Genomic DNA, 12,788 nt, shown 5'->3' with positions numbered 1-12,788 from the left:
AGTTTTGTTTCCAAAAGAATGGCAAATATTGAAAAGCAAAAGAAAGCATGCTGGTCTATTAGAAGAATCACTGTATTTAGTACTTACATTGAAACAATGCATGTAATGAGTGCAGTTAGTGAAACAATGCATGTAATGAGTGCAGTTATTAAGAGCCAAATACTGATAAATTCTCAATTTTAGAAGTCAGTCTAATTGCATGCTGAGAGTTTTAGTTCATCACATTTGTTTATGTATGTATTAGGCTGGCACACTTTAAGGACAAAGTGCTGGAGAATTTTTTTTGCAAGAAACTTTGTATAAATTCAGCACATACTGATTTTTTCCCCTGAGTAGTGTTTGCTTGTCAGCTGGAAGATACAGCTTACAAACTGAAATTTAGACTACCCTTCATAATTGCTGTTGTACCTCTTTTGTTTTGAATGCTTTTGTTTTCTATTATAGAATAAATTTATCAGAAGAACAAACTCTTGATATAGCAATGATAGAGCAACTAAGAGAAGCAGTAGATTTATTACAAGATCCCAACAGGTATGCGTACAGCAGCTGATGTGTTAATGTAATTAAAACTGTTGTGAGTGACTTCAGAGTTTTTTTAACCGATCATTGCAAGTTCTCTGGGGTTACGAATTGCTTTGTTAGCATGGTGGTGGTTTTCAGGAGGCATTTAGATAGTTAAGAAGGAAACTTGCTTTGTCTTTTGGAGTATTCCTAGTAAATAAAGAAGGATATTAGCTATAAAAGAAATCTGTGTATAGAGGTGGAGATGCCCCTTAACCATTCATCTTGTATACACTACTGTGATTTTCTGAAGTTTTGTCTAGGATTGTCACATTTCTTCTAGGGACTGCAGGAATCTCCTCTGTGCTTATTCATGCTTGGTGCGTTTTGTGGGATGTTCTAGCTAAGCTTCATTCCAATTCAGTGGAGCACATAAAGCAGGTGCCTGAATAGGTGGTGGAGTTTATGTAGTTTCCCTCTGAAGTCAAAAGGAGAAAGAGCAAGACGCAGCTAGAGAAAGTTGTTTAGCTTTCCGCAGTCTGGAGAAGGCAGGGTTTTGTAGTTCAGGTGCCATGTTTTAAGTGTCAAAAGTCAGGTAGAAGGATTCTGGATCTCTGATTAAACAAAGGAATAAGTATTTAAAAGAAAATAAATGCTCAGCCTACTAAAAAGGACTGACAAGACCAGTGTAGGTAGTTCTGTCCAGATGCTTGCTATTGCTTTTCTTTGTCTAAACACCTTCAGAAATTTACTAACCGCACTGGAAAACTAGGTTCTTCCAGCTTTGAGTATCCTTGCTTCTTCTTTCTTTGGCCTGGTCACTGTAGCCATTCATTCTGTCAACTACACTGTTCACTAGTTTAAATGCCTATTTTGTTCCCACTTTTCCACCTTGCAGATCTTTGTACTTCTTAGGTGTGTCAGTGTGAGCTGAAATTCCCCCCCCACCACCGACAATAACCAGGTTAGCTCAGTCTGGAAGCAAATGAAAGCTGTATTAACAAGCAGAATCTACAATCTATGATGACATGCAATGAATATGTACAAATATACAAAATTCACAACATTCACAAATACATACAATCAACAGAAAAGCACAACCAATCTCCCTTTGCTTCCCCCCAAAGGGGCCTCTCTCCCAAGGGCTTCCCCCCCAAACCTCCCTGGCAGACAGCAGAGTTAGTTAAGCAGAAAGTTAACTTAGCTGCCAAGGTCAGTGTGTGTTATCTTCAGCCAGAAGAGAAGAAGAAACAGCAGCCAGACAGCCCAGCAACTGCCCTGACTGCAGAATGCAGAAAGTGCAGAGTGCCCCACTTTGTTTTGGGTAATAGTTCTTAAACATTTCTATCTATCCAATGGAAGTGTTTAGAACAATCATTATTTTGATTTCTTACACCCAATAGTGACTTATTTACACTCTTTTGCTTTCTCTGTTTGAACTTTGCAAAGAAAAATTAAAAAGACAGTTTCAAACCATCACAGAAATTCACTCCTGTTAGTATTTCTAGGGAGACAATTAACTTCCTTTATTTTGGATCGTGTAGAGGATACCTGAATTCTTCAATGATATACTAAATAATCACAAGTATTTTTGATTAATAAAACATCATACAAACTAGGAAAGCTTTTTAATTCCTGTGTTTTCTGTGAGTGGTATACTCTTGCTTCTGCACCTCATATGAGATCTCTTACTTTGCGGGAGAAAAAAGGAAAAAATTTGGTTTGAAAAAAAAACAACATTAAAAAATACTCTGTCAGTCAGTCTTATAAATTTTGTCATTTTGGTTTTTGTCATATATTGCATTAGTATTTCCTCCATATTTATTCCTTATTATTAGAAAAGGCAATAAAATACAGAAAATTAATCTGTATTTCCATGCATATTCAGATGTGTTTGCATTACTAACACTATAGTAAATTTGAAATGTGGTTTTTACAAATGGCTGATTATGTCGTGCATGTCTGTATCTGCTGCTTTTTTATATAGTGTTTCTATAATATATAGAAGAGAGGGGTTGTGTCTGCACTTTCTTTTTCTAACCTTAAAATATGAGTATATAGTTTTAATTTACTCAGCATGTTGTGTAGGCCTTTCAATGTACATCTCCTATATGTTAACATCCAGACATACTCAGCAAGGTATACCTGGGTGTCTAATGTTTGACAAATGATGCTGAAGACTTTTAATCCTCTGGGCCATGTGTTCCTCATAACTTGTTTTCTAATTGCAGGACTACATGGCAGTTTGTTACATATTTTCATTGTTTAAAGCAGTGTGAGGAAATTTTGGTTTTCATACTGAATAGTTTTTATGTCTTTATCCAGATCCACAAAGGAATTAAAATGCTTCCATTGCTCCTTGGTTTAAGATACACAAAAGCTTTCACGTACTTTTAGCATGAACATAGAGTGTGCCAAAATTTTTAACTTCCCCCAAGGAGGTTTCCTTTGTGCATCAGTATAACTCTGATCACCTAGTTAAGTAACCAATTCCAGCCAGAATTATCTTTGTCGCACACTGAAAACTACTTAGGAGATGGAAAGGGAAACCACTATAGCGGCTGAAATAGTGGGTGATGCTGACACACCTGAGATGTACTGAGCAGAGCTCAGCGTAGAGCATATCAGTTGGAGCTATTCTCACTAATGCATGTTACTATTCAACTTGTAAAATGGTTGTTTGGTTACTGCTGTCCTGCCGTTATGCAAAGTCTCAAATCTGCATAGCCTATGTGCACATAAGCAGCATTTCAGTTCTGGAAAGGCAGATTTCAGACTCAACCTGTTTTTTCAGTATTTCACATGTTTTCTTGATTCTTATATGCCCTTTTCTATACTCACTGCTTTCAGATCATTGTCTGTTGTGAATTTATTGTTGCACTGCTTTATTTTCATCCACTTTAAATTTTAATTTGAGCCACGGCTGCAACATCTGTTTGAACACAGGATGCTATAGGTTGGGTATAGAAATCTACAGTCTTCTAGACAATGGCATGCTTGTTGGTAGTAAACAGGTCCTTTTCTTTTGATGCAAGCCATTGCTCAGGGTGATATTTTGCAGATGAGCATTAACATTGCTTTGACTGCACTGGTGACCGTAAAGCATCAGGAGGCATTTCAAAAAAGTTAAGAGATTACACTGAGCAGGTTAAAGCCATTACTATAGAAGTATTTGATACATCCATTTGCTTGAAATTAAATACTGATCAGAATGGTTTCCAAAGCTGTACCCCAGTGCAATGTTTTTATTTCAAACCTTTCAGATTAAGCATGGATATTTCAGAGAGCAGTGGTGTGAATCTGTATCCCATGGAACCAGCAACAGCTTTAGAATTTCAAGAGTCTACAGTAAAGTGTGTTTATCTACCTTTTTTAGAAATAAAAGTAATAAATTTGTTAGTTTTGTCACACAAGTTTCCACACAATGAATTACATATTTGCATTTGTTTATCTTTATACATAGCAGTCAAATGCAGATGGAGATGTCTTCACTTGGTCAGGTACGTTAATGAGTGTATTATTACAAAATATTGGGGGGGAAAGACAGGAAAAGAAACAAATTTCATCAGTTTGTTTCAATGGAAGGGGGAGAATTTAGTAGACCAGAAGAAAAAAATTAATTTTTCTTTAATGTTTTTATGAAATTGTTTTCATTTTTTAAAACATGCACGTATTTAAGATCTTTCTGGGTTTATCAGTTATTTTTTAATCTTTTTTCCCCCTCTGTGTGTGTCTTTGATGTATTCCAGTTCATGGCTCAGCTATGCATATTCATCTATCATCGCACCCCCCTGTCTCCCTGTTCTGGTGTAGGAAAACAGTACATTCATTAAAAATAACCCCAAAATATTGTGTAAACTAAAAATGTTTTCCCAGAGCATTGTCACTGTAGTTACAGAGAGAATGTAAAGAATGGTTTTGAGTTTTACCATGTGATAAATGCTGCTTAATATTTGATCTGTATCCTGACAGGTGAACTGGTATTGTTTATGAAGTACTTTGCTTAGATTTACATTACCTACCTGTTAGCACTGGAACTGCAAGTATGTAGTATCGATATTTCTTTGTTCATGTTTCATCACAGTATTTGTAAGAAATACTTGTGAGGTAATGTTATGCAAAAAAAAAGATACGTTTTTCTTTGCAGCGATGCAGAGTCTGAAGAGTTATTTATCTTACAGAGAGAAAATGCTGAAGAGGAACTAGAATTTCAGAGGAGGAGAGATTTGATTATGGAGAAAGCAAAGCCTTGTGAACAGGGTGAAAAATGGTCATTGAATCAGGTATGGAGGTGTCTGGGTGCATTAAACATAGAAACATTTACAACGGATCATTGCATTTTGTGAATTTGCATGTGGAAATAACAGTGGATTTAGTCCCATTGGGTTTCTTTGCCTTAATGTGAATCTCAAGGTTAGCCTTTTTTGATTAAGACCTTTTTCTCAGGAAAAATGTCACCTCAAACAGATGTCCAATGAAACGATTCCTCTTCCTCCTCACCCTCAATACTCTTGTAGTTACGTAAATGGATAAGTTTTTGTTAACAGCAGTATTTTTAACGTGTTTAATGTTACAGACTGTATATAGGTTGACAAGATAGTTTTAAAGTTTAAAAAAATGTTTTGTGTGCATTGCAATGATCCATCAATAAAAAGCTATGAAAAAAATCTAATTTAAATATTTGGTACATATGTGAATACTTCAGAACTTGTTATAGGGATTTTTGTGGCTGCTTTTGCCAGAAGATTCTGAGAACAAAATTACGTAACATTCTGTCTATCTTGGTAGTACATGCTACATTCTGTGTAGTACAGGAAGCACTTGTGATACCACTTGTGCTACTAAATTAATTCAATTTAGCATAAATTCAAAATTCTGACTAGTAACCTGCATGCTGTGAGGAAGGCATCACAGGCATAATAACTAGCAGATCCGACACAAGAACATTGTCCCTGAGTACAGGAGTGCTCAGGCATGTGAGTCCCCAGGAAGAACTGGCTGGGATCAGATGAGCAAGATTTCTGTTTATTCTAGGCAATACTGTGGTTGAGGTTGTAATATAAAGGATGTCTAAAGCTGAAGCTTGAAAATTAGCCAGGAAAAGTCATGAAACAAAATGGGTGTGTAATCTTCTTTCCCATCTTGCTAATATTTGGAAATCAGTGTGACTGTTGGCACCAAGTGTTCCAGGTGCTGTCATTTATTTTTTTCCATTTTTTAATCAATTAAAAAAAAAAGGCACTAAATAAATATTTTAAATTGAATTATAATTTGTTTTTACTTATACTAACTGTTTCTGCTGACTGATTTATGATTGATGCAGAATTAATGATTGTATTTCATATTTATTAATGTGATTTACATGTTTCCAATTTAACTGTAGCAGATGTGGTAACAAAAGGTATGTTATTACAATTATAAAAATAACTGCTTACAGAATACTTTTCAAATCTATGTTAAAAGAGTATATTTACATATTGAATAAACCCTTGGTGGTAGTTTAATTACAAAATCTGTGAAACAGAACTGGATACTGCATTTGAACTAACAAACATTAAAACACAGCTGTAATTATTTAGGATTGAAAATGAATATGAATGACAAAGCCATGCAAATAATTTCAACAAGTTTTTTAAAAATGTTGTTCAGCTATTTATTATTCATGAAAATTCATTTGTAAAAAAAAGAATGAAGTATTAATGTGTACCTGAGCATCACGGGTAAAATATCCTACTGTGATGTATCACTAGTATAGCTGCTGAAATGGTCTTTTTCTTTCCTTTTCAAACATGCAGAATGATCTAATTGTTTGGAATACAAGTGGGCAAACTTCTCACAATGAGGTAAGACTCGAGGACCATTTGTTTGTCTCTTATGTTTTGTATGAGTGGTTTGTATACAAAATGAAACATGCAATTGAGTATCACAGAAAATATGATTGAGCTCATCAGTAATGGCTATGTGATTTATTTGGCCTGTGGTTTATTCTCTTAAGAATTTACTAGGGTAGAAAATAGAGTTTCTGATAAGCTTGTTTCTGAGTTCTATAGTTTAGTATAAAACTTTTTTTTTCTGCTACATATTCTTTTTTTTTTTCCTTTGACTCTTACTTTTTGGACAAGAGTTTCTATTGGTTTCAGTGCAATTTCTTCTTGCACAGTCGTATTGTCCTTGATTAGCTTTCAGAGAGGAATCTGATTTTATTGATCCTATCACTTTCACAGTGTGAATCTCAGCAGAAGGTCTGTGGAGAGCTGCTTAAGGAGATGGTTTTATTTTTCACCCTTCATATTTTTTGTACTAAAAAGTAGAATTTTTTCCTCTGCATTGCACTGCCTACAAACATCTTGGAAATTCAAGGGCACCTACCCACCTTCCACCTATCTTAGTCATGGGAGTCCTATAATTCCTTGTGCAATGAGGAATCACTTTTTGAGTAAGATTCCCACTTCTATTCACTGAATAAGAATTTAGTTATAGGGCTCTCTCTCTGTTACCATGTTGCCTCATCTTCCCTTGTATGCTGCTACTCCATTCTTCCGGCTGTATGTGTTGCCCTAGTTCAGGGTCAAGGGTGATCTTGCTGTGAGGTGTATGCTTAACTTCCTCCTTCCTAATTTTTAGGCAGAAATTCAGCATTGCATGTACAATACCATATAGACTGGTAATGAATTCTGTGAAAGAAGCAAGCTTATCAGAGGAAAAAATGCATCTTGTCTTTGTACTTTTAAATGTACTATGCCACAAGTGTGTTTGATGGAACCTGGTGATTACATGGCAGAAAATGAGAAATAGTTGAGCTGATTAATAGCTGGGGGGAATATCTTGCAATCTTTGGTCATAAACTCATCTTTTCCAGCAAAGGAATAGGATGCAATTAAAAAAGAGAGATTATCATAGATTTGAGGCTGTATTGTAAACAGATTATGGTGGAATAGCTGTAGCATGTGGTGTTGTTAACTTTTGCATTTTATATATCTCAGTTATGCTGAGATATTCTGGATGTTACTTAGATTTATGTTCTTGACTTGCACAGAACAAGGATAAAAGCCCAGCAATGTCTCCTACTGCAAACACCACAATCCCTTTTGGCCTGAAGCCACGATCAGGTAATGTGGGAAAGAAAATTAACCAATTTGTGTATACTTGTTGTTTAATGTGTTATTAATAGATGTTTGTAATATTTTTTTCCTTAAGAAGGCAGTGATGAAACATTTTCTGTACAACAATTAGAAGATTAGAACATTTCAAGGTTGATTTGAGTCAAGATTGAATTTGTGAAAAGAATGTGTTTAGCACTGTTCTATATTAGTCAGTTTTAATCCCTGACAAATAAATTAGATATTTTATGAAATTATATGTATGTTTGTTTAAAAAAATGTGTGTGTGTATATATATAAATACACATATTTTTATACGTCTATACATATATATAATCTGTGCTGGCATACTAATTGAAATATGACTTTTGCTTAATTAGTATCTAGTGATACAGTTCAGATTTTGTGTGAATATTACACGTGATTAATTGGGCTTGTTTGGAAACGCTTATGCATTGCTCTGAAAATTGCTCATTGCAGCAAATCTTGCAGTAGTTATGCTTGTGTTAGGATCAAGCATAATAGGAAGAATAGATGTTTACTTCAGAGCAGCTGAGTTTAATGAATTTGCAATGCACTAAATTTACATAATCATCAGTCCTTTAACAAACAGCAGTTTATTTAAAACAAAAAAAAAAAACACATAAAACCAACAAAAAATCCCCACCTATTGTTGTGTCTGAGGGCTTAGGTATTCGTTTAAAAACAGTATTAGCTACAAGACTAATTCAGTTTTTATCTTCTCTGTGTGGAGGTAGCCAATATTAAGTCGCCTTACATCACCTCTAAAGAATAACTGTAGGTTTTTCAGTATGTTTCAGTGTCCTAGGACTTATTCTGGTGTCTTTCATCCACTACAAATGGCTTTAATCAAATGCTGGTAAACCACTACAAGCTTGTAGTTTCAGTAATAAAATATCTCAACAATTATGGCAGCAGTTTCACATTTGAATGTTTAAGAAATTGTACCCATAGATTTGATTTTTTTTTTTAAATTTTTTAAGCTTTTAAAAGCACCAAAAGTGGTATCGAAGAAACCTTGTTTCATGGAGAGATTATTTTAAATTTCTCTGGTAATTACAATATACAGTTTGACAGATCTGTTCAGCTGCATGTGTTTTTTGGACTGTTGAACTCTGGCTCTGTTCTTGTAGGTTTCTGATGCTATAGAAATGTTCTTAATTATCTGCATATTCAAAGTGTGAGTTAAATGATGAGCAAAAGGATCCGTTTGGATTTGGAAAAAATAAAACATTGAGTAATATTGCACAGTTGTGGCAACATTATGCTAACAGTGTTAGAAGAAAGACATGCGAAGGCAAACAAGCCTGTGCCATGTTTACTGCTTTCACAGGAAGTAGCCTGTGTTCTGCAGAGCTGCTTGCAGAATCTACTGCCAGGGATTGGAAGCAGTGTTGTGGGAGAGAATACAAGGCTTGTGACTTCTTACTCAAGAGTTATTTTAACACGTGCTTCTGAATCTTGGTTTATAGGTGAGCCAAGATGCCTTATACGCAAGGACTGTAATAGACATGAATAAAATAGCCTAGTGAATCTTTTTTTGTTGTTGTTGAGGATTTCTGGGAAGACTAGATTGCAGTGGTTGCAGTCCTTTACAATCCTCTAGCTTGCATGATGGAAGACTAGATGTGCATAACTCCTACAGTTTTCCCCCTGACTATGTTGCAGCTGTGTATAGAATAATTGAATATCAAATCAGTTGGCTATAATCTATTGGTTTTCTTCACTGTACCCATTCAAATTAATATCTTTGAGTCCCTTTGAATATAACAATTCTATAGTGCCTTTTGATCACAGCTATGGGTTGCAGAAAAGTTGATAATCTGTGTTTATTTTCCTTTCCATATCATACACTACTGAGTCACCAAGCTAGAGCTGTTATGGCACAGTCTTTGACTTTATCACATAATATTTCAATGAGGTTACCTTAATTTTTTTTACCATAGTAGGAGAGGAGAATTTGGCAATGCTAAAACTTCAGGTCCAAAGATTCAGGTCCAGATTGAGATAAAAAGACAGTTCATGAGCTGTGTAACACAATGTAAAAAGATGAAACCTTGCACAGCAGTACTGGAGCTGTGTATTGTTTTCTCTCCTGTTCCTGCTCTAGAATAACTTTAAAAGTAGTATTAAAATTTGTTTTGCTATCATATAAGAACAAATTATAGATAGAGGTAGTACATGATTGAAAGTACTGGCATGTTTCTGGATCCTGGCTGCTTTCCCAATTAAAGCTATTTAGTTGTCCATGTGTCTAGCTTCTTCACTGTATTTCCTTTAAAATTTTTTACAAGTTTTGTGTGAGCTTGAACCATTCTATCACTGCTCTAGAGTTGAGCTAATCTAGGGGTCCAGCAATTACGTGATCTGGGAAAGTTTTTCAGCTCACTTGTAGTTCAATAGCTTTTTTTACTTAAGTTCTTCATGGCCTTAGGGGAGTTTACATTTGAATTACTTATTTTGATAAATCTTTTAAATCTGAGTGCAAAATGGAAAGGACATTAAAGTGATCTAGCTGAAATGTATACACTGTGTTCTGTGGAAAAAATGGCTGCAAATTTACAATGGAAATAAATGGAGCCATCTCTTCATGAAATGTGAGACATTTTTTCACTGTGTTTATTTTCATCTGTTTTAAATGAATGTTGCTTTCTATTTGACTTTTTTTTTTTCCTCCCCTCATCCTTTCATAATGATTTATGTCTCTTGGAAAGGTGAAAGGAAACTGTTCTAGACTTCTGGTAAGGTTTCCAATTTTTTTTGAAATACACATACAAATGGAAGTGCTTCCAGACGATAAACCGCAGTAGCTTAAACTTCTGCCTTAGTACATACTGTGGTAGTACATCCTGATATGTGCTCAGGACTGGATGTCCTTTGATTCTTTCATTGTAAAGCTAGAAAAAAACATAGGGAAAATTCATATTTGATGGCTAACATGGTGCCCAAAGAAAATGTTTTGAAAGGTAATGAATGTGTTTTGACTTCTTGACAGTTTATTTTCAAGAGTCAGATGTTTACATAGACGGTGAAAAGAGAGAGGATTTTTAATTTTTTTCAGAATAGTTCCTCCTGTATTTTAAATACTTCTGTAGATTGTGAGCTTCTCAAATCCACATTGACAAGAACCAATAATCAAAAGTTTTGTTAGAACCATTATTTTGCCCTTGGGAATTGCTTTTATCTCTTAAAAGGAATCACTTGAAGTAGTTAATAGATTTAAACTAGATTAGTTTAAATAGATTTGATTAATAAAGTGATTTAAATATTCAGAGTGGTGCTAAGTGTTAAAACTGGAGTATTGCAAAGCTCTTGCCCCAATGTCTGTGGCATACCAGACCTTGAAGCCTGAACATCTAGTAATACATCTTGCAGTACTCAAAAATTTATTTTTTGCCTTTGATCTGTTTCATAGTTTCTGCTGAAAAAAGATGGCTGAAAAAGAGATAAACAAAAAAATAATACCTTCAGAGACTAAAGGAAGCATTGACAGAACACTGAATTAATGATCAGTACAACTTAATGGTATTTTTTCCTCTTCTGAGGAACAAATACGTGTTGTGATAACTAGTTGAAGAAGAGAAGGCAGAATGGATAGAGCATAGGGACCATACTGCTGTACAAGTTTAGCTCCATAATGAATTGATGAATGGTAATGAACTATAGACATGGCATGCTTTTAACAGTCATCTGCTGGAAAGTCTTCAGACCCTGTTGCAGCTTCTGGGGAAAAGTGGAATTTTGCATGCTTTAGGGAGCTCAGCTGGATCATTACTGAATTTGTATGTGTTAGAAGACTACAGTTCAGGCTTGCCAAAGCTTATGGTGCAAACCTTGGGATCACCCTTTGGAGATACTGTGTGTCTGTTCTTGTCCTTGGAAAGTCTTTAAAAGTTGCAGAGGACCAGAACTTTCCTAGGATGGTGGACCCTTTGAGGTTTTGGACTTATTGCAAGAAATATAAGTAATGCTACACCTGTAGTGTATGTACTTGAACAGAATGAAAACCCATTGGATAATGTAGCAGCTACATATCAAAATCAGCTAGGAAGTTGTAATAATATTTTCATATGGAAGTACAAATTTTTTCTTTGTGGGAGGAGATGTTCTTACTACATAGTTACAAAAAATACCAAAGTTCTTATTCTATAAACTTTTCATTGGTAAAACTTCAGACCTGATATATTTACCTTCTGATTCACAGTGTAAAGGTTTTTGTCAGGCTATAATATAAAATCTATGGGTACATTTTTCTTACAACTCAGTTGTAATCAAGTTATGTGAAGTGCTATGGTTACAGTGATCTTCCTAAACCTAACAACCTTAACTGCGCATATAATGTATGATTTACAAGTACTAACATATAACTTCTCGTTCTTTTTATTCTGCACCATCTTTCATTCTTTTCTCAAAAATTACACATTTTGTATTAATCACCTTTGAATTACATCTTTGTCATTACCATACAATCCTGATGCCATATATGAAATACTGCTGCCCCCTTTTATTTGCCCTCCGGTCCTTATACCACCATGGCTGGACTGGCTATCACTCCCCTCCAGCAGACCCATCCCTCAGTCTTCCTCCTATCTCCTTCAACACACTTACACAGGCACAAACATGGGACAACTTTAGCTACAGTATCCCATCTGAAGGAGACAGTGACAATGGTAGGTGTTCCATAAATAATTTACTTAAGTTTGTGTTTTCAGAAACCTGAATATATGGCAAATGCCCCATGTGACTAAGGACAAAAGGCAATACTCTTGAAGGAATGTTTATAAGACTAAATACCTCAGAGGAGGTAATTTACTGTCAAATATTTCATATCAAAAGTAAATCAGTGAAGAGTGTCACTGTTTTCAAGTCTTGCAGAACAACTTTCCTCATGATATCTGCGCAAAGAACTATTTCCAGTATAGGCTTATTTACTTACTTTACTTTTTCAAGGGTTTATAGAAGTTGTATTCAAAGAGCAAATAATTTTGCTACTATCTTTTCTGTTTGGGTTTTTTTTTTATTTTATTTATTAGTTTTTATAATTATTGACTGTTAAAGAAAACATCCTGCCTCCCATCTGCATTTATTGATGCAGGTGCATAACTAACTTAATTAGAAGAAGAATCCATGAAGAAACAAAGCTGAAATAATCATCTAAGCAAAAGT

The 12,788-nt window shown here is 34.9% G+C and overlaps 1 protein-coding gene across 1 annotated transcript in view; it reads left to right on the top strand.

Moving 5' to 3' along the window:
* Positions 1 to 12,788, top strand: part of LRCH1 (leucine rich repeats and calponin homology domain containing 1) — a 108,484-nt gene that overhangs the window by 78,274 nt on the left and 17,422 nt on the right. The window contains 6 exon segments of the mRNA XM_054399551.1: positions 445 to 531; positions 3,765 to 3,854; positions 3,965 to 4,013; positions 6,297 to 6,344; positions 7,538 to 7,610; positions 12,188 to 12,292. Coding sequence (XP_054255526.1) covers positions 445 to 531; positions 3,765 to 3,854; positions 3,965 to 4,013; positions 6,297 to 6,344; positions 7,538 to 7,610; positions 12,188 to 12,292 — 452 coding nt within the window.

Source organism: Indicator indicator, chromosome 1, assembly GCF_027791375.1.
Source record: "Indicator indicator isolate 239-I01 chromosome 1, UM_Iind_1.1, whole genome shotgun sequence".
In the NCBI taxonomy this organism is placed as follows: domain Eukaryota; kingdom Metazoa; phylum Chordata; class Aves; order Piciformes; family Indicatoridae; genus Indicator; species Indicator indicator.
This window is presented reverse-complemented; position numbering and strand designations above follow the sequence as displayed.